Consider the following 21,958-nt stretch of genomic DNA (forward strand, 5'->3'; position numbering starts at 1 on the left):
CATTGTTTTGATTGTTGTTATTCACAGAATCACCGAGTGGTTAGGAGCACAGACTCTGGAGCCAGTGTGCCTGGATTTGAATATCAGCTTTGCCACTTAGTAGCTGTGTGCCTTGAAAGAGTTATTTTAACCTCTCTGTGACTCAATATCATCATCTATGAATGGAGATAATGATACCGATTTTAGAGCAATTTGGCTGAGGATTAAGTTGATACATAAAGCACAACCGGTACAAAATGTTAAATGTTTGCTATTTTAATTGTGATTAGGATTATTATAATTACTTTTAGAGGTGGTCAGAGGAAGCAGTCTGGAGAGAACTTTGGAGACAATGGCAGGAGGAAGCTAGAGCTTAATAAGCACCACCTGCATGGGATTAGGAGGGTATCGACTTGTTAAGGGAGGGGCCATGCGGGTTGTTTTTTATTTTATTTGTTAATCACGTGTTTGTATGGGTGTGCAGCAGAAGAAGGGGCACTGGGCTTGAAGTTCACACACACCTGGGTTCGGAGCCCACAAGCTGGTGGCCTTGGGCAAGTTACATCATGCCTTGAGCCTCAGTTTCCTCATCTGGAAAACTGGGGTGATGATAGTACAAACTGCAGGGCAGAGGGCTGTTGTAAAGATTGAGTGAAAACATGCTTGGAGAGCATTCAGCTTGGTGCCTGGTACCTTCTAGGCACTCCGGAGATTTCAGTTAATATCCCAGTGCTGTCACTGTGCGTGGATTCTGTCACACGTAGCAAGGCAGTTCAGACGCAGCGAGAATAAGACATGATCTGCTCAGCCAAGATCTCCTGAGCTCCCGTCATGTACCAGGTGCCCTTCTGGGCACAGGGGATGTTGCTGTGAACGAGATACCCAAGGGCCCTGCTCTCATGGAGCTGAAGGTGCTGGGAATCCCATTACTGTCGCCCACAGGGGAGCTGAGAAAAGGAAGGAGAAAAGGCGTGATCATCCTTGCCTCCTGTTTGCTGGGGAATGAGCTGACTCTGGGGGCGACCGAGAGAGGGAACTCTGAGCCGGGTCTTCCTGGACCTGGAGCCTGAGTGAATCGGGGAGGCCGCCAGGATCCGCCTCCACACCCAGAACAAGAATGCAAACCCCTGGAGTTGTAGGTCAAACTTTAGGCAAAAATGATATCCAGAAAGCCATGCCTTGGAGGGCTTCATAGGGCCCCCCCTGCAGCTCCCACAGACCCCACCCCCATCGTGGCTGGACCTGCAGGTGAAGGGGTAAAGGCTGGGGAGGGAGAGAACCTGGGTTTCTCACGGCAGTGGAAAGAAAAAGCACAGAATCAGCCTGGGTCTTCGTCCTGGCACTACCTGTGTGAATTTAGGCTGCTGTTCCCCGTCCCAGGGCCCCCGTTTCCAGAATGCAGGGTGATGTCACCCTCCCCCTGGGCTGTCTGTCTGGGGATTAATTGTGGCCCTTCCTGTGTGAAAGCTCCAAGAGGGTGGCACCCTTGGAGCCCTTGTTCCAGGACCTGGGGTGTAGCATCGCCCCCTCCCCAGCCCCACCCAGAAACATAGCAAGCGCCCAGGCGGAAAAGGACGACAGGCATGCGGGAGGATCGCCAGACAAGGCCTGGGCAATATTGTCCCATTCTGGTTACCAGGGGCTCCCACATCCCACTGGCTCGAGTTCCAATCCTCAGCCAGCTGTGTGGCCCGGGGCAGGTGGCTTCACCTCTCTGAACTACAGGGATTCATTGAGGCGATGAATGAAAGTGCTGGGCACAGGGCCTGGTACACAGCCAGTGCTCAATCAATGTGAGCAGTGACTATGATTACAAGAGGCAGTACAGCAGAGGGATCAGGAGCCAAACTTCTGAGGTTCAAATCCCAGCTCTGCTACTTAACTGGGCATATAGACAGGAGCAAGACACATCCTCTCGCTGTGCCTCAGTTTCCTCATCTGTTAAATGGGGATAATAAAAGTCCCTTCCTCATGGAGTTGTAGGGAGGATTAGCTGAGTTAATACACATAAATTTAAAGTGCTTAGAACAGAACCTGGCACATGGAAAGTGCCAGATAAATGCTAATGATTGCTGTTGCTATTTCTAGCTGCACAGCAGTTCTTCCCTCCTGCGGGCCTGAATGCCGCAATCATCCCTGAAATGAGAAGGGAGGTGAGGTCACTGAGCGTGTGTTCCCCACCCCCTCCCCGGGCTTTGTGGAAGGGAAGCCTGGGAGGAAGGAGAAGCAGCATCTTCTAGAACACACCCACCCGCAGACTCGCCCTTAGGAAGGCGAACACTGCCCCACCCACGCGGGAAACAAACACACAACACTACACCCACTCCAGTCCACACACAAACTCACTCCCTCGGGAGGAGCCACCCACCCCCCACCCCTGCTCGGAAACCTCTCCCGCCCCTGCCCAGGTCGCAGGCAGGGCCAGCTTTCTTCTGTGTGTCATGCAGCGATTCTCCCCATTCCTGGCTCCACACCCAGCCGGCCTCGCCCCACTGTAATTACAGAGAGAGCTGAGGCCTCGGTGCCCAACGTGACGTCAGCCTGAAGCTTCCAGCACGATGATCTCACCCCAGTCACTTGGGATGGGGGCGTCTCCATCTTCCCCTCTCGGCCCCAGGAGCAGGCAGCGGGGTCTGGGTCGGTCAGCTCAGCCCAGACTTGCAGGTTCCCACCCAGGCCCTGCCGCCCCCCAGCGGTGCGCACAGGCCACGCTCTGCGCCTGTTTCCTCACCTGCAGGATGGGCATGGTGGCAACGCCCACACTGCTGTTGTGAGGGTTCAGGGCGATAACGGCAGCAACTGCTCACCGCCGTGGCAGGTATGCGGGGAACAGTAAACGATGGTGGTGTTGTCACCTTCCATACTATTATTTTTAGCAAACTGCCTCATGTGCGCCCTGCTTAATACCAAACCGATATCTCAACCGATGACTCACTGAATTCCTTAAAACACCCCCAAAACCACCCCAGCCCACGAGGAAGGCAGGGTCCCGACCCTAAGCCCATAGAGGGAGCATAGCATGCCCCAAACTGCACACCTGCTGGGGACAGATGAAAGATGAACCCAAGCTCGAGGGGCCTTTAGGTTAAAGGACAATTTACAGACTCATTCTCTGAGCTACCTGGGAGGGGCAGGGAAGTCTAGAAAATAGGTCCTCTCCGGGCTTGGAATTCCAGACCAGACACTCTGCCTAAATAGAGCACCTTTGGATAATTATCATTATTAACTGTCATCATCATAATAGAAGCTACCACTGGATAACCCTTCCTATGACAGTTTCCTCATCTGTAGAATGGGGATCATCGCACTACTCTTACCTCACGGGATTGTTGGTGAGGATGAAGCAAAGCTAATGTTTGTGAAGCATTTGCAACAGGGCCTGGCATGTAGCAAGCGTTATGTAATTGAGAATCAACATTGAAAATATAGAAGTGATGGTTTGCTAAATGCTTAAGGAGGATGACTTATGATACATCCCTGAGGAGGCTACTATTACATCCATTTCACAGGTGGGAAAGCTGACAGCTCAGAGCCACCTGGGGAGGAATGTTACGCCCCTCAGAAGGCACAGAAGGCAAGCTCTGAGAGCTTGAGGATGCTGGAGGCTTGGAAGGGGGCATTGCACCCCAGGGTCACCTGCCTTCCAATCCGCTGGCTCCCGTCTCTCTCCTCGCCTTCCGCGGGTCCCCAGTGGGGAGGCAGGATGCTGCAGGCTCTGGAGAGGGTATTTCAGGAGGGTGATCTGAGCCCTCAGCCAGGCGAGGGTTATTAATAGCCAGGCCTTAGTGCCCCGCTAGGGGCGGGCAGGCTCTGGGGGGAAGGGAGCGGGAGGGAGGGCGGAGCTGAGCCCAGCCGAGCTGGGGGAGGAGAGTCCGGAGAGGCTGGCAGAACTTGGCCGCGAAGGCCCCTCCCGGCCCCCCGGGAGCCCAGCTGTCCCCTCCGCGGATTCTCTGGGGCTGGTTCATCACCTCTGAATACTCCTGTGACAGGAGGTGCTTGCAGAACCCGCCTCCAGCCCCAAGCAGGAATAAATAGAAGGCACCCAGCCCAGGAGAAGCAAGAAGTTTCTAGACCTGCGTTCCTGGCTTATTAAGCTCTCCGCTCCACTCCGCGGCTCTGGCTGAGAGCCTGGACGGCCTGGGCAGACGGTGGCTGGCTGATCTCCGGTGAGGCTGTGTGGAGAGGGGACCTTGAGAATTCTGCTGCACCAGCCAAGGGTCGCCTTCGGTGGCTGGAGAGTCTTGCGGGGCTGGGACCCCAGCCTGGTGTGTGCCTCCGTCCTTGGCAGTGGCATTTTCCGAAGCTGAAGAATAAGCTTGGAAGGCCAGTGCACCCACATCACCTTGCTGTGTGACCTTGGGCAGGTGGCTCCCTCTCTCTGAGCCTCTGTTTCCCCTCCAGCTCAGCGGCCGCCATGGCTGACGGTCAGATGCCCTTCCCCTGCCATTACACGAGCCGCCGGCGCCGGGACCCCTTCCGGGACTCATCCCTGTCCTCCCGCCTGCTGGATGATGGCTTCGGCATGGACCCCTTCCCCGACGACTTGACTGCCTCTTGGCCCGACTGGGCCCTGCCTCGACTCTCCTCCGCCTGGCCGGGGACCCTGAGGTCGGGCATGGTGCCCCGGGGGCCCTCCGCTGTGGCCAGATTTGGGGTGCCTGCCGAGGGCAGGAGCCCGCCCCCCTTCCCCGGGGAGCCCTGGAAAGTGTGTGTCAATGTGCACAGCTTTAAGCCGGAGGAGCTGATGGTAAAGACCAAGGACGGATACGTGGAGGTGTCTGGTGAGTGGGGGGCAGGGGAGGGGGTGTAGACCTCAGACCCGGCAGAGCCAAGAGAACGCTCCTTTGGAGGGGACGCTGTGGTCGCATGACACAGGTGACTTCAGGGCTCTGGAATGCAGCCCATAAAAGTTCTCTTTGCAGAAAAGCTCTCCTCTTCCAGTTCCTAGGGGGATTTTTAACCTGACTCAGCTGCTGGGGCCTTTGGGTGCTGCATCAGCCAGCCAATAGGCAGGGGAATAGAAACCACGTTGCATGTCTGTCCTAACAGAGAGAATTTAATATAAAGAATAAGTTTAACAGATACAGGAGTAAAAAGCCAAAGAAGAAGTGAGGTTCACGCACCCAAGCATCACGACACAGTCCAGAAGGGGGTGTTTGATGCTGTGTAATGATAGTGTTAGTAACTAGCTCAGGTTTCCCTTGTCCCAGATGAGGAAACTGAGGCATAATTGTCATTATAAGGCTACGATGTGGTAACCCTGGTTGAGCGCTTACGGTCTGCCAGGCACCGTGCTCAGAGCTTTACCTGTGGCATCTCAATGAACACAAGCAGAAGGGGCAGGGCCTGTCTCCTCTTTTTTACAGATGAGGAAACTGAGGCACAGAGAGGTTAAAGTAACCCACCTAAGACCACCAAGGATTCCACCCCCGGCTGTCTGGGAATTGGGAGGCCAGAAGCAAATTGACAATTTGTTGAGCACCTACCAGGTGCCAAGGGCTACATCTTTTATATTCCTGCTCTCAAATAATCCTCACTCCAGCCCTGAGAAGCAGAGGTGGCTAGTCCCATTTTGCAGCTGAGGAGGCTAAGGCCCAGGTGGGCACTCGTCCAAGGTCACGCCGTGAGTTAGCAGCAGGCCGAGTCGGGGCCTGCCCACATCCCAGCCTGGGAGAGGGAACGTTTTGGGGAAGAGGAAAGAGGAAATGGACACTCAGTCCCTGCAAAGCAGGGCAGCAGGGGAAAAGCTCTCTGTCCCTTCCCTCCCAATTAATGTTCCATTAAAAAGCATGTTCCTGGCGGGCTCTACCGGCTGGAAAATCAACAAAAGCCATTGCAAACAGGCTGGGTAGGGACTAGCCCCAGCAGAGCAGCCTTCAGGGGGAGTTTCAAAGGCTCCCAGGGCAGAATTATAAACATCAGAGGCTCCGGAGGGTGTGGTGGGCCAGGCGGCATTCTGGGGCCTTATGTGGGTGGAGGGAGATGGCCAGGGCGCCAGACGCCTTAAGCCATTTCTCTGGGCTTTGTTTCCTTATGTGGAAATTGGGGTTCAAATGGCTACACGGCCTAAGGATTTTTGTCTTAGATGACGCATGTAAAGTGTGTACATAGTGCCTAGAACACAAGGGATCGGCATTGTTTTGATGTTACTAGAACGCTAAGGCCCCAAAACATACATACATACATACATAAATGCTAGATGTTCTTTGAGACCCGGGTTCATATCCCACCACCGCTGTTCAATCTCTGAATGGGTATGGACAAGAAAGTCTTTTCACTGCTCTGAGCCTCGGCTTCCCCATCTGAAGAGTGGAGATCATAATAACATCCACCTTGCAAGGCTGTAGGGAAGATTAAATATGGGCAGACAATCCATGATAACAAATGCAGACTGTCTGTAAAATGGAGCTAATACTAGTGTCTGCCCGGCACTCTGCAAACAAGGTGATTATTATCACTGCTTCTCCTGTCTTTGTTTTAATTAGGGTTCCAGAGGCTTCCACCCCAGGGTGGAGGGTGTCCCATGCCCTGTGGCCCCTCCAGGAGAACTCTGTCCAGCCTGGAGAGCTTTTTCCTCCATCCTCCTTTCTAGGTGGGGTCTGGCAGCTCCAGGCTGAGATCGCAGCTGAGTACCTTACTAACCCAGAGGCTTCGAGTGGGTCACAGAGCCTCAGCTTCCACATCTGTAAAATGGGGTCATTGGGGGCTTAAATAAGACAAAGACAGACAAAGCGTTTTCAGGTTGAAAATGCCTCACAGATGTGCACTTAGCAACGTCGGCTTGACAGAATCCAAATCCCCCAAGAATACATCCAGAGATTTTTATAACAGGGATTTAAAAAATCAAATCGATTATCAGGGGCTCCGTTTAAAAAGCAACTTTCAAGGGACGTGGGAAGTCAGATCAGTCTCCCATCCTACCTCACTTAGTGACACACCCATTCTTCCTCAAGCTGTTTGTGTAGGGCACTGTGCTAAACGCAGCCATATGTTGGTTCACTGGTTCCTCACATGGACTTCCAAGGAAATATGCGTAGGTTTGTTGCACCCATTTTACAGATGAGGAAACTGAGGCCCAGAGAGACTAAGTCACCTGAGATCATCTGCTTCTCCATGGCAAGGTCTGAAATTCAAAGCCAGACCTGCTTAGATAGTTCCGAGTCAGGATGGCTGGATCTGCTTCTAATTGAGTGGCCTGGGACAAATCCTACCACCTCTTGGGCCTCAGCTTTACCCTTGGTCTTATGAGGAGTTGGACTAGGTCAGTATTTGCCAAATGGTGTGTTTTAAGATATCACTGGGCATCTGATAAATGCAGGTTTCCTCACTGCAGGACTTATCAGAGCCTTGAATTTGCTAATGGCGTTTATGAATCTCTGAGAGGTAGCCCTGTCTTATCTGACCACAGATGAGTGTCTAGGCCCAGGGAAGTGTTTGGAAAATGCTGGACTAGATGGTTTCCATCATGCCTCACATATACCCCTCCCCCACCCTGCAGCCACCAGCCAAGAAATGTTCTCTTCATGGGCCGCTGGCCCAGGCCCTGGCCGAGGAAGGGACTGGAAAGCCAGAGGCTTTATTCCACCCCCTATCCTTAATCCCAGGGCCTCTGCCTCCCCTGGAAACAGCACCTTCTTTCTTCAGCTGGGCCAATGGCTTTCCCCGAAGTGCTGATGCGGCTTCTTGGCACCTACATTTCTCGGTGGCTGTGAGGGACCTCTAGCTTCCCCTGGCCTCCAGATGGGTTCGTTTTTTTTGTTTTTTTCATAATAATTGCTTTTTTGTTTACCAGCATAAAATATTTCCATGGTAGAAAATGTAGACAGGAAAGCAAAATAAGAAATTAAAAATCAGTCATAATCCTTAAACTGCCCCAGTAAATAGATATCCAAATAACATGCAAATTAACCTTCAGCAGGGGCCTCCTAGCAAAACCCTCTTTCACCCAGCTTAACCCCCTCCCCCAAGCCCCCCTTTACGGAGCTGCCTTTGCTTAGAGATCCTCCCCCACAACCCCAGTACCTATTTTCAGAGCATGGACGGAGAGGTTTAGCTTCTGAGGATCAGTTTTTTTCCCCCAGTATCAAAATAAACCACAAGCATTCACCTTCACATGGTATTTTTACAACTTTCAAAGCAATTCTGTGACTCATCGGCTCCTAGGAAGTTGTTGTCATCGCCATTGTAGAGAAGAAGAGAGATGTGCTGGGAAATGTCAGAGCAGGGACTCCAATCCCCAACCCACATCCCTGCCTTGGAGTCTTTGCTCCAGCACTTCCAAGCTGTGTGACCTGGGGCACATCACTTAACCTCTCTGAACTTCCATTTCCCCATCCACAAAATGGTAATAATAAAAGTACCTGCTTTCTAAGGTTTTTGTGAAAAATGAACAGTTGATATCGGTAAGGTGCTTAGAACAGCGGCGGACACCAAGGAAGCGCCGCAATATAAGAGTTTGCTATTATTATTCTGACCATCACCATCATTATCATTTATTATTGCCAGGACACCAAGTGTGCAAAAGGGCTGAGTCAGAGGCACTGGCCTGTCCCCAGGGGAAGCAGGTCTCCGGAGGCCCAGGCTTTCGGAAGGGGACCAGGGGACAGACAGTGTTCCTTTGGCCACAGGCCTGTATCAGAGCTGGTCAGCTGGTGGTCACGGACTTGGCAGGTCAGAATAAACTCTCTGAGCTTCAAGAGGCAGCACGTTGGCAGAATAGTATGTTCTGGTTAGGCAGACACTCCCGTTGAAAAACGAATTCCTGTAAATGTACCCCTTTCCGCCCAGCTGGTGGAAGACTACGTTCATGCAGCCTTTCCTAAGGGAAATTTAGCAACATATAGAGCAAGGCTTCGAAATTCTAGAACTTGGAATTTATCCTAGGAAGTCATGAGGCCGGGTGTGAAGATCTAGCTACAAGAATGTTCAGTACAGTGTGAGGTTCTTTCTGATATCAGAAACCCTCTCAGTGCCCCAAAGCCGGGGATTGGCTAAATGAACTTATATCTCCCTGCAGCCATTAAAAGTCAGGTTGGCAGTGAATATTTGCTATAATGTAGAAAAATAATTATAACGCGTCAGTAAGAGAGAAAAACAAGTTTCAGGTGTAACATACAATATGATCTCATTTGATAAAACGGGTGATATACGTCTATACTATATAACATGTATGCATTTCTAAGTAACATAGAAAAGTCTGGAACATATACAAAAATGTGGTTTCCTTGGGGTGATGGAATGATGGAGGGTTTTGATTTTTTTTTCTTTCTTTTCTACATTTTCAAACATACACATGCGTTATCTTGTAATCAGAAAACAAGTTATTAATAAAGGAATCGTGAATAATAAAAAGGTCATGAATAATGTAATCACCTATAAATTATCAGCTTAAAATCTTGACTGCAGTAAGACACCATACTACACAAGGTTATTTACAGTCTAGGTTCCAAAGCCCCTCGGAAGGATGCCCATGGGTAAATGAGGGTTCTTGGCCCTGGAATGTAGCACCACAACTGAGGAACGAGTAATAATAGGAGCCTAATGGCTCTGCCAGGTGCTAATCCGATTTGTTTAAAGAGAAATTAGAGATACTCTCCCCATTTAAAAAAAAGAAAAAGTGGGGATGGGCCAGTGGGCTCAGAATTTGTTACATAAATTGCAGACGACAGCCAGTTTGCGCCTAAGCCTTCTTGTAATTTCATATTTTTCCTTCCTAAGGAAAGAAAAAAAAGCCCTCGCCTGCCAGCCTGGAGGAGGAGGGGTGGGTGGAATTTCACATCCGTGGTGACTAATGTGTCATTTCTCAGGGAAAGCCCCCTTTGGGTGTTGTGTTTTTTTTAGCAGGTTGGAGCATTATTTCCAGGCAGTTCTTTCAGGACTCAGTACAGATAATGGGGCCCAAATAACTAACTAGAAGCTGGAACAGGCGGAGGGGCATCGGACCCCAGCCCTCGGCTTCGATTCCAGGAGTTGGTTCTGAGACTGGGGCTGCCATGCACTTGCTGGGTGCCCTTAGACCCATCCCTGGGCCTCAGTTTTCACATCAGTAACTGAGGGAGAAAGAGGCCCATCCTCAGAGCTGGGAAAGGGCTCTGTGCATTATAAAGCCAGCTGGGTGGCAAACTAGCCCCACTTTTTTCCTCTCACCCATTCTGGGATGTTGGCCTCAGGGGTCTCCTGGATGGTTAGGAGAGAGGGGTGAGACGCAAGGCTTCGAAGATGCCGTGCCACATCTTAGAAGACAGGAGATAGACTGTGATTTCCTAAGTCTAACGCATAATCATCTACAAACCACGGTCAAGGCCTCCTGACCTGCCTGTTGTCTTACTGCATCTTCACGACAGCCTGGGAGGTGGTATCAAGTGGGTCCACTTAGCAGATGAGGGACCAGAGGCTCAGACAACTGGAGCCTCTAGACCAAGCCCTGAGCCACACAGCGAGGCCGGGGCAGGTTTTACATCTGAGCCTGAGTCCTGAATGATGCCCGAGGGACATAGCCGCTGACACATGGCTTTCTTCTCCCTTCCAGGTAAACATGAAGAGAAGCAGCAAGAAGGTGGCATTGTTTCCAAGAACTTCACAAAGAAAATCCAGTAAGTAACCTGGCAGTTGGATTTCAGGGTAGGATTGGAGTGGAAGTGGGGACGCCTGGGACCTGAGACCTGGGGTCTCTCCCTCTTGGGCATCTCTACTTCAAGATACACCCCCCTGCCCCCGGGGCAGGGAATTGAACCCTTGCACCTAAAGGGGAGAAGGTATCACAGCAAACGTGCAATAGGTTCCCAGAAATGGGGGCGCGTAGATTGTGCCAAGTCATCTGCTCAGTGCCCCGTGGGGTGGGATTAACAATCTCATTTTGTAGATGAAGAATCCGAGAATAGGAAAGGCAAAATGACTTGTCCACAATTCCACGAAAATCGGGGCACTCACCCACCCATGTGATATGGTGCCCCAAATTCCCAAACAGAATCTTTTGAAGGCTGCTTGCTCTAAGTCTCCCGTGGCCAGGAGAACGCGCGCCTCCCCTAGAGCAGCCATATGAATTAGGCTGGAAGCTGTCCTGCTGTCATCAGAGGGGTTTTCAGGCTGAGAGATTGGGACAAAGGAAAGGCCAGTTTTGCTGAGGGGAGTGAGAAGGGCTGAGGCCGGGGGATTATGCAAGCAGCAGGAAGACCAGCAGGCTGAGCCAATGAGTCAAAGCCACACTGAGGCCCTGATGGCAACAACTGTAGCGAGAAGAGACTTACCTCCCCCCTAATCAGCATCCTTCCGCTATGCGCACTGCTGGCTCCAAAGTCTTCTCCCAGTCCCATTTCACCTTTGCAGCAAAGGTATGCAGTGGGGAAAAGAGACATTACCCTCCTTGTATTATGGGGAAACTAAATCTCCCAGAAGTGAAAGGACATACCCAAGGTCCTTAAAATTAGCATTTAGAACAGCCCAAACAGACCTTTGAACTCTGAGTTCACCGTGTTCATTCCTTGAGCAAGGAATGCCCTTTCCTCACCTGTAAAAGGGATGGATGCTGATTCCAGCCTTGCCGAGTTACCAGCTGAAAAGGGAATGAGATCACTGCACTGTGATGGGCACACAGCAGGTCCCCATAAGTGGTGGTTTGTTGTTACTATTATTGTTGTTGTTATTGAATCTTAACTCCTCCCCTCGCCCTGGCAAAGATCTCCTGTGTCTGGAGAGATTGCACAAGCCGAATTCTGAGGCTGCTTTCAGCTTTAGGATTCTGTAGTCCTGTCTCTCCTGCCATGTGCCCATTCCTAACCCACCGGGCGCCTCTGGAGTACTTAAAAGGCTGCAGCCACTTCCTGATAGGGCAAACGCCAAACTGTTCTTCTCCACGCTCCCTGGCTCGCCTGCCATCCCCAAGACCCACACCTTTCCCTAGTACTACAGCCAGCAGGAACAAACATTGCTGAGGGGGGAGAGAGGGAGGGAGGGAGCTGATGTTTCTCTCTTTCTTTTTTTGTTTTTAATAAATTATTTAATTTATTTATTATTTTTGACTCTGTTGGGTCTTCGTTGCTGTGTGCGGACTTTCTCTAGTTGTGGCGAGCGGGGCTACTCTTCATTGTGGTGCGTGGGCTTCTCACTGCAGTGGCTTCTCTTGTTGCGGAGCACGGGCTCTAGGCGCGTAGGCTTCAGTAGTTGTGGCTCGCGGGCTTCCATAGTTGCGGCTCATGGGTTCTAGAGCGCAGGCTCAGTAGTTGTGGTGCACGGGCTTAGTTGCTCCATGGCATGTGGGATCTTCCCGGACCAGAGCTCGAACCCGTGTCCCCTGCATTGGCAGGCGGATTCTTAACCACTGCGCCACCAGGGAAGCCCTGATGTTTCTTTTAAGAGACTGAAATAAGGTCTCAGGATGGAGTCACAGACAGGGCAAAGCTGTGAAAGGGACTGAGCCGGAAAGAAGTCAGCAAATTCATCATCTCTAAAAGACAGCCATTTCCATGGATCTCACCATCTCCGAGGCCTCCGGGAAGACAGCTTGCTGGGAGTTACTTGACCAGATAGAACTGCCTAAAGCTGCTGGAGGCTCAGCAGCTGAGCCGGGCCGGTTGTTAGGACGCTGGACTAACACGGCCAGAAGCCCCCCAGAGGCTCTCCTTAGTCAACGAGCCATCCCAACCCTGTCCCTGGACCCTCCAAGCCTCCCCGCGTTCCAGCGACTGAAGGGCCCCCAGGACCCTCCTCCATCACTTTGGCATGGATCCATCCATTCTGGCTGGTCCAGCTGTACCAGCTGTTAAATATTTTTGAACCTCGCCTCTGCGTGTAGGGAGTCCCAGCTCCATGACTGAGTGGGTGACTTGCAGCAGAATGCTGAACTGCTCTGAACTTCTCTTCCTGTATCCCTCCTTCCCTCAGGATGGGGAATGAGAGGATGTGTACAGACTCAGTGCCCAGCCCATGGGAATTCAAATTATTAAAGATTCCACAAGGCTGGAATCCCACAAGAGCAGCTGGGAGTCCTGGGACCTCCTGGCTCTGCCCAGACTCCAGACACCAAGCAGTGGGACTGGGGTTTGGGATGGCTCTAGCCCCATCTCAGAGGTCTCATTGCCTCTCCCAGGAAAAGCTCCAGTCACTAGAGGACAGGGAAGCTCCTTCAGCCAGGCTGAGATCCTTCCTTGGAGATATCCTCCCAGACAGGATGCTCCAGCCGTCTGCCTCAGCCACGGCTAGGAGTTCTTCTCAGCACATCCATCCCCATGTGAAAGACCCCGTTTTGACTGGATGAGGGAGAGAGGGAGAGGTCTTGGAATTTGCCAGTCAGGTTGGGTGCAGGGCAAAGCCTGGAGATGGGGGCTTTTCCACACCCAACTGGAGTGAGAGGCCAGGGGATGCAGGAAGTCATCAATGGAGGATGCCCAGAACCAAAGCAGACTTGAGTGTCTTTGCTCCACATCTTCCCTGGTGTCTGTCTGATCTGCCATTTAGTGACCCCGGTGGTGTGTCAGGAGTCATGTTAAAAGATGTAGAGTTTTACTTTTGTTTCATCTTTAAAAGGATGCTATAACCATGAACAAGATGAAAAGATAACCCTCAGAATGGGAGAAAATATTTGCAAGTGAAGCAACTGACAAAGGATTAATCTCCAAAATTTATAGGCAGCTCATGCAGCTCAATATCAAAAAAACAAACAACCTAATCCAAAAATGGGCAGAGACCTGAATAGACATTTCTCCAAAGAAGATATACAGATTGCCAACAAACACATGAAAGAATGCTCAACATCACTAATCATTAGAGAAATGCAAATCAAAATTACAATGAGGTATCACCTCACACCTGTCAGAATGGCCATCATCAAAAAATCTACAAACAATAAATGCTGGAGAGGGTGTGGAGAAAAGGGAACCCTCTTGCACTGTTGGTGGGAATGTAAATTGATACAGCCACTGTGGAGAACAGTATGGAGGTTCCTTCAAAAACTAAAAATAGAACTACCATATGACCCAGCAATCCCACTACTGGGCGTATACCCTGAGAAAACTATAATTCAGAAAGAGTCATGTACCACAGTGTTCATTGCAGCTCTATTTACAATAGCCAGGACATGGAAGCAACCTAAGTGTCCATTGACAGATGAATGGATAAAGAAGATGTGGCACATACATACAATGGAAAATGACTCAGCCATAAAAAGAAGCAAAATTGAGTTATTTGTAGTGAGGTGGGTGGACCTAGAGTCTGTCATACAGAGTGAAGTAAGTCAGAAAGAGAAAAACAAATACCGTATGCTAACATATAATATGGAATCTAAAAAAAAAAAAAAGATTCTGAAGAACCTAGGGGCAGGACAGGAATAAAGACTCAGATGTAGAGAATGGACTTAAGGACATGGGGAGGGGGAAGGGTAAGCTGGGACGAAGTGAGAGAGTGGCATGGACATATATACACTACCAAATGTAAAATAGATAGCTAGTGGGAAGCAGCCGCATAGCACAGGGAGATCAGCTTGGTGCTTTGTGACCACCTAGAGGGGTGGGATAAGGAGGGTGGGAGGGAGACGCAAGAGGGAGGAGATATGGGGATATACATATATGTATAGCTGATTCACTTTGTTATGCAGCAGAAACTAACACACCATTGTAAGCAATTATACTCCAATAAAGATGTTAAAAAAAAGAGGATGCTCTAGAGTAGGAATTATTAAGCTCATCTTGTGGATGAGAAAACTGAGGCTCAGAGGATGATGGGACTCAGCAAAGGTCACATAGCCAATAATGAGCCGGTCTGGGACTTGAACACAGGTCTCTCCACCTTCCAAGCCCATGACCTTGCTACTTGGTTAGGGGAAACCAAATGTGTGGTTCACAAACCATCTTCAACTATTTTTTGCCTTCTATGCTTACGTTCCCATACTATTATTTGCTCACGACTTTTTTTCTTTTCGATCAACTCGCTTTTGATAAGGTTCAGTTCTCATCAGTCAAACGTTCACTGAAGAAGACAACTGTAAAATAAATCCAACGAAAGCAAAATGTGGTTAAATTCTAACTAGGCAGTGTTGCCTGCCTGAGGGTCTAAGTCATAGATTAGCTCTTTCTTTGTTAAAAGAGAGAAAATAGCAAGACATAGAGGCTAAGGTGTTAAAGGCATGTTAACACAGAGCTGAGACTTTCCCTTAGATGTAAATGAAAGATCTGCAAGAGGATTGAGGAGGAATAGCTCTCCCACCACGTGTTTCAATATAGAGGTCACCTGGTGAGAGCCCTTGAACAAGTCTCTTCCCATCTCGGGGCCTCAGTTTCCTCGTGTGTAACATGAGAGCATCGTCCTGGACAGTCGAGATCCTTTCGGGCTCTGACATTTCATGGGTCAGTGATTGTGCTAAAATAGTCACAGCTGGGCTTCCCTGGTGGCGCAGTGGTTGAGAGTCTGCCTGCCAATGCAGGGGACACGAGTTCGAGCCCTGGACTGGGAAGATCCCACATGCCGCGGAGCAACTGGGCCCGTGAGCCACAGCTACTGAGCCTGCGCATCTGGAGCCTGTGCTCCGCAACAAGGTAGGCCGCAATAGTGAGAGGCCTGCGCACCGTGATGAAGAGTGGCCCCCACTTGCCGCAACTAGAGAAAGCCCTCGCACAGAAACGAAGACCCAACACAGCCAAAAAAATAAATAATGTAGTCATTTAAAAAAAAAAAAAAGTCACAGCTGTCAAGATGCTCACTTGTACGGCCAATGACTCCAATAATAATGTAGAAGGTGAGGCTGACTGAGCACTTCCTGTATGCCAGGCACTGTGCTAAGCCCTTTGCTTTCATTATCCTACATAATTCTCACACCACCCTAAGAGATAGATGCTATTTTTAACCCCCTTTTCCTATAAGGAAATAAGTTCAGAGAGGCAAGATCACTAGCCCAAGGTCGCACAGTCAGGAAGAACCAGGATTTGAACTCAGGTCTGCCTGCCTGCAAAGTCCATGCTTGTGGACCATGGCTGCCCTGTTATATTGTCCCAGGTGTTCTGTGGGTTGGCGCGCAAGGGGTTAAACAGAGTCAGCCCATCCCCAGCCCAGAGAGGGAGGTCCAAACTCTTGGCCTTGTCTCTACTTCAGAAGTTTGGCTTGGCAACTGCCCAAGTTCCCTTTCTCTTCCATCCTTCCCTGCAGGCCCCTTGGTAATCTCCGTGGCTCAATTTGGCAGGAGTCTCCCTGGTAGAGGAAGTTCATGTGGCTACAGGTGGCTGTTCACAGCAAAAAACTCCCCAACCGGGGCTTCCCTGGTGGCGCAGTGGTTGGGAGTCCGCCTGCCAATACAGGGGACACGGGTTCGAGCCCTGGTCTGGGAGGATCCCACATGCCGCGGAGCAACTGGGCCCCGTGAGCCACAATTACTGAGCCTGCGCGTCTGGAGCCTGTGCTCCGCAACAAGAGAGGCCGCGATACTGAGAGGCCCGCGCACCGCGATGAAGAGTGGCCCCCGCTTGCCACACAACTAGAGAAAGCCCTCGCACAGAAACGAAGACACAACACAACCATAAATTAATTAATTAATTAAAAAACAAAACAAAACAAAACAAAACTCCCCAACCCCTCCAGGAAGGGTCCTGCCCATGACCAGAATGGGCTCACCTTACTTCCTGGGTCTTTCATCAAGACCCCTGCATTTACAATAGTCAGAGCCAGCCTGGACCGGTGATCTATGGGGATTGAACCTTCTGGCTTTCCCTACCGTGGACCTTTTTTCAAAAGTCTGGTGCCTGGGGAGACAGAGGAGCATCATGATCAGCTACGCTGAGTTTGGAGACCAGGATTCCAATTTTATTCCCATCTGCTGCTTGCCGGCTGTGTGACCTTGGGCAAATCAGTTCACCTCTCTGATCTCAGTCTCCTCATCTATAAATTGGGGATAGTAGTGGAACTTGCCTGCTGGGATTATTATCAAAATAATAATCCCACCAGGCAATATCGAAAATATTTTCTTTGAAATGAGAATGTCTGGCTATATTAAAAATAATAAATGAATCGTGTGTTTCTCCTAGGCTTCCTGCAGAGGTGGATCCTGTGACAGTATTCGCCTCGCTTTCCCCAGAAGGCCTGCTGATCATCGAAGCCCCCCAGATCCCCCCTTACTCACCATTTGGAGAGAGCAGTTTCAACAACGAGCTTCCCCAAGACAGCCAGGAAGTCACTTGTACCTGAGACCCCAGTCTTGGCCCTTCCTTGTTCCCTCCCCAACCCCTGGGCTTCTTTGATTCCAGGATACATTACTTTAGCTGAACTCATAGATTTAGTGTGACTGAAATGTTGGGGGTCAGGGTGGATTGACCAGATTCCCTGGAGAGTGTAATAGTAGGTTTTTCCGCAAGATGGCGCAATTGGCAGGTCGTGTTCTGCTGCATTAGGCCAAAATGCTGGGAGTTTTTTCTTTACCTTTTCTATCGTGATGAAAATGTTGCACATTCTACAGCTGCAAAACAAATAAAAGGGGACATAACATTTCACATTGTATCTTACCTTGCAGCTAATGCAAGAGTTGCTTTTCTCTGGGGACCTCCCCATCACCCAGGTTCCCATTCTGGGCTCCCAGTGTCCATGCCTGCCCCAGGGTTTGGTTGACGGAGCCCAGTAGCTCACACCACTGTGTTTCTGCAGACCTGGTTTACACAGGGTTATAGATAGGTCTTACATCCCCATATGGGATTTATCCAACAACGACATGAAAACAAACAGTGCTTTCTGCCCTCCACCCAGACATTTGTAGCACGTTCCCAAGCTGGCACTCCCCAAGGACTCTGGAAGCCCCTTAGTTTATTCTCTGGCTAAGGTCCCCCCTTTCTTGTGTCTCCTATGTCCAAGTCGGGATTTTTACACAGGGGGCTGTCTCCAGACAGCTCCACCAGGAACCAAGCAAAGGCCAGACTGCCTGGCAGGCAGACTAGTGGTACTGTGTATATGGGTGGGACATGTGTGTCATTGTTATTTGAATTGTGCTGTTGTTTAGGGGAAAATAAAAGTAAGTAATAATAATAATAATAAAGGAGCTGATGTTCTTAGCCTTGTGTGTCATTTTGATGGGAACTAAATGCAGTACCACTTAGATATGCCGCATCAATTAGGGATGCTTGTGGCCGCAAATAATAATGCCCAATGCATAGTGGCTTAAATGACATAAATATCTGTCTAACTTTACAAGAAGTTTAGATATGAGTGATTTCAGAGTTACTTTTTCAGCTGTTGTGCCACCAAGAACCCAGAGTCTATCATTTTCCTCTGCCATCTCTGACAAGTTTACAAGTTCTGTCCTCATGTTTGCAAGATGGCTGCAGCAGCTCCAAGCATCTCAACCTCCTATGACAATGTATAGGAAGAGAAGGCAAGGGTAAAAAAGTCTTTTTGTCTAAATTTCTCTTTTATCAGTAACATCTTTCCCAGAAGCTCTCTCTCAGCAGATTTCTTTCTTTTATTTCATTAACCAAAACTGGGTCACATGTGTATGCTGCAGCCAATCCCTGGCAAAGGGAAAGGGATGCCGTGTTGGGCTTAGATCAATATTGATTTGTCCTTTGAGGCCAGGAACATTGCTGCCTGAAAAAACAAGGTTCTGTTAGGAAGGAGGAAAGGGGCAATCAACAATTCATGGATGCCCCACACTGATGCTGCCAGGAGCCCAGAACCCTGAAAGTAGGGTGGTGGGGAGCAAGGAGGCTGCCAGAGTGCATCAGTTAGAACTGTTTCTGTGCTAAGTGCTAGGAAACCCCACTCAAACCGATTTAAGCAAAAAGGGGTGTTTATTGGGCACAGCTGTGAAGTCCAGGTTAAACGCTGCTTTCAGGTCTCTAATGATGTTAATAGAACTCAGCTTGTCTCTTGGTCCTGCGGTGTCGGCTCCATTCCCAGTCTCCCTGTTGCCTCCCACCTCCCCTGCTCCTAGTCTTCCATGTCCCCATGTCCTCTCAAGTAGTCACAAGACAGCTGCAATCACTACAGCCCCACATCCCCACATTCCAGTCCCCAGCGAGAAAAGCCACTCTTTTCTCATCGCTTCTGCTGGGAGTCATTCTTATTGGACCAGCTTGGGTCACATGACCATCCCTGAGCTAAGCAAAGCCCAGGAAATCAGTGCTTTGATTGGTAAGGCCTGGGTCACATGCTCCATCCCTGGAGCCAATCTCATTTAAGCTTCACGTTAGCCCAGGAAGTAGATGTTCAATTTTACGACGAAGAGGCTGCGTCCATGGGAAGTAGCTCAGGTAAGTCTCACGGTGATGGTAGAACTTGAAACTAGACGTTTGCTTTTGGACGAATTAATGAGGAGTTGCTGAGCTGCTTTTTAAGAGCACCTCCAAACCCCGAAATGACAGCAGGAGTCAGTGACTGTTTCCTGAGCACCTGCTTATTTTGGTCCCATGCTGGGAGCCAAGCATATAGCAAACAATTAGCCACGATTCCTTCCCAGAGGAGCTCAGAGAGCAGCAACACGGGTAGGCAGATAATAGAAAGCCCGGCCCTCACTAAATCCTCACTGTGTGCCAGACACCGTGCTGAGTGCTTTATATGTATTAATAGATTTAATCACCCTACAATTCTATGAGTGTTACCGAACCAAACTTGGGTCCCCTGGCCCACAGGCAGTAAAGTCAATCTACTGACGCCAGGTGTGGTGAAGGAAAGTGCAGCGTTTACTGCAGGGCACCAAGCACGGAGTCCAGGCAGCTAGGGTTCAAAATGCCTGAGCTCCCTGACAGCTTTCAGGGAAAGGTTTCTGAAGACAGGGTGAGGAAGAGGGTTGCCGGGTGTTTGGTCGGCTCATGGACGTTCTTCTGATTGGTTGGTGGTGAATTCATTGGGAGTCATCATCATCAACCTTCTGGTTCCAACAGGCTCGCGGGGTGTGCGGGTGTGCGTGCTTATTCTCAGCATGTAGTTAACGTCTTCCACCTGGGGGGGGGGGGCGGGTTTCAGTATCTGCCGAACAGCTCAAAGGATTTGCCTCGGAATAGTATCTATAGCCTTTGAGAAGGAACTAAAGGTCCTTGACTTTGTTTAAAGGCTAAACTATTATTATTTTGTCTGCTTGACCGTTTTCCTTTGTTTCTGTCTTTTCTCGCTTCTCTGATGAAATTTATTCTTTGGAACTCGGGGAAGGCCTAGGAAGCTAAAGTTTTACTAAGAACAAGAGGCAGGTGGAGGACGGGGAGGGGGGACAGGGAGGGGGGTTGGTCTGTCCCCGGAAGGCCCCATAGGGTCCTGCTCGCTTACAGGAGGAAGGTTCGGTTCTTATCTCCATTTTACAGATAAGAAAACTGATGCATGGAAGGATGAGTGCATGGCCCCAAATCACCCACCTGCTAAGCAACAGGCTTAGAGTCTGACTCTACTATTACCTATTACCCTGTTCTGCCTTTCTCTCAGCAAAGCAGAACGTAAGGGTGTCTTAAGTGAGTCCGTCCACCTTGTGGGAAGAGAAGTGATCTTTCAAATCGGGGCATTGCAGGGGGTGGGGATAGGATTGGCTTATCAGAGGAGGGGCCACTCCACGGTTGTCAGGCTTGAGCACACGAGGCTGGGGTGGGGAGGTGCCTCACAGGCACAAGAAAACACAGGAGCCAAAGCGAAGGGTATGTCCTTTTTAAAACCTTTTGATGGTTCTCTGTTGTTCAAAGGATTGAGTCCAAGCTTCTTTGCAAGACTTGCAAGGCATTATGGGATCTTCCCCTGGGTCACTGCTCTCCGCCCTCCCCTAACCCCCTCCCTTCGCCCTGCAGCCCCATCTGACTTCCCTCTGCTCCTCTAACCAGACAGGCCCTGTCTTGCTCCCAGAACTTGAATACACTGCGCTCTCTCTCTCTCCAGTGCTTACTCCCCCAGCCTCTTCCTTGGCTAATTCTTTAGGATCTCAGCTCAGACTCCCAGCAAGCTGGCCAGAGCCCCCTCACCATTACCCCCATCCCAACCCAGCACATCCTGTAACAGCTTGGGCATTTGTGTAGCCGAATAAATAATAATAACAATCACAAACACCAAAACTCATCCCAACTGCTCTGCTTTTAAGGATGAAAGGAGAAATCATTCAAGTAAAGGGGAAAATCCCTACTCATTTGATATTTGTTCAACAAATATTTACTGGGCACATACCGAGTGCAAGGCACCCTGCTGGGTGTCGGGTTACCCTTTCTTTCCACTTTGAGAGCCTGGTGAGGTAAAGAGAAATGCAAAGCTTTCATTTCCACGTTCCTCAGTTCTGGGTCGCTGAATGGTGAGACCCTGAGCGGGTAGAACTGAGAGCCCACCCACTGGAAATACATATGTATGGAATGGACGAATGAAGGAAGGAATGGTGAGTGTGGGTCTCCCTGGGAAATCAGGCCAAAAACATGATCTCAGACCCCAGAAAGCCAGCTCATTTCAGTTCTGAGAGCTTCCAGCTTACAGACGCAAGCCTTGTCATCAAAACGGATGACTCGGCCCCTCCCCAGAGGTCTCCAACGAAATGACAGAGGAACATTGTTCTGGAGCCCTCACTTTGATGATGGTGCTGGGACAGGGACCGCCTAGAACCTGCTTCCACGCTCTGCTCCCTTGACCCAACTCCCTGGAAAGTTTTATCCTCAGCCCACCCCCACCCCCTCCTAACTGCCTGCCAGCCAGTCACTGCCAATGGTGATATATGGAGATGACTTGATTTGACCTTGAAGGAAAAAAACAAATTAATGTGTCTTGAAATAAATTCCGGGAATCAGTGGCTGGCTTCTCCTCCACCCCCTCCACTTTGCACCTGACAAGTTGTGCATCATAATGTGAAAATCAGTACCGTCTCATCCATGAGTGAACACCTGGAGCTGGCGGGGTGGAGGGCTGCTGGGAGGTCCCCTCCCACCCAACGCCCTGGGCCCAGGAGTTGCCAGAAGGGATGGGAGGCTCAAGGCTTATTGTGGGCTCTGCTCTCCGGTTGCTGAGAGCTGGCTGAGTCACCCTGCCTGCAGTGAGAGCAGCCCACCCGACCACCAGCTCCAAG

The 21,958-nt window shown here is 50.1% G+C and overlaps 1 protein-coding gene across 1 annotated transcript; it reads left to right on the top strand.

Annotated features, from left to right (window-relative positions):
* Nucleotides 1-3,859: 3,859 nt before the first annotated feature.
* Nucleotides 3,860-17,996, top strand: HSPB8 (heat shock protein family B (small) member 8). Its single transcript, XM_007189481.3, has 3 exons — nt 3,860-4,760; nt 10,508-10,571; nt 16,983-17,996. Exons 1-3 carry the CDS (start codon nt 4,394-4,396, stop codon nt 17,140-17,142), a joined length of 591 nt encoding a protein of 196 aa, XP_007189543.1. The 5' UTR covers nt 3,860-4,393; the 3' UTR covers nt 17,143-17,996.
* The last annotated feature ends 3,962 nt before the right edge of the window (nt 17,997-21,958 follow it).

Source organism: Balaenoptera acutorostrata, chromosome 13 (genome assembly GCF_949987535.1).
Source record: "Balaenoptera acutorostrata chromosome 13, mBalAcu1.1, whole genome shotgun sequence".
In the NCBI taxonomy this organism is placed as follows: Eukaryota; Metazoa; Chordata; class Mammalia; order Artiodactyla; family Balaenopteridae; genus Balaenoptera; species Balaenoptera acutorostrata.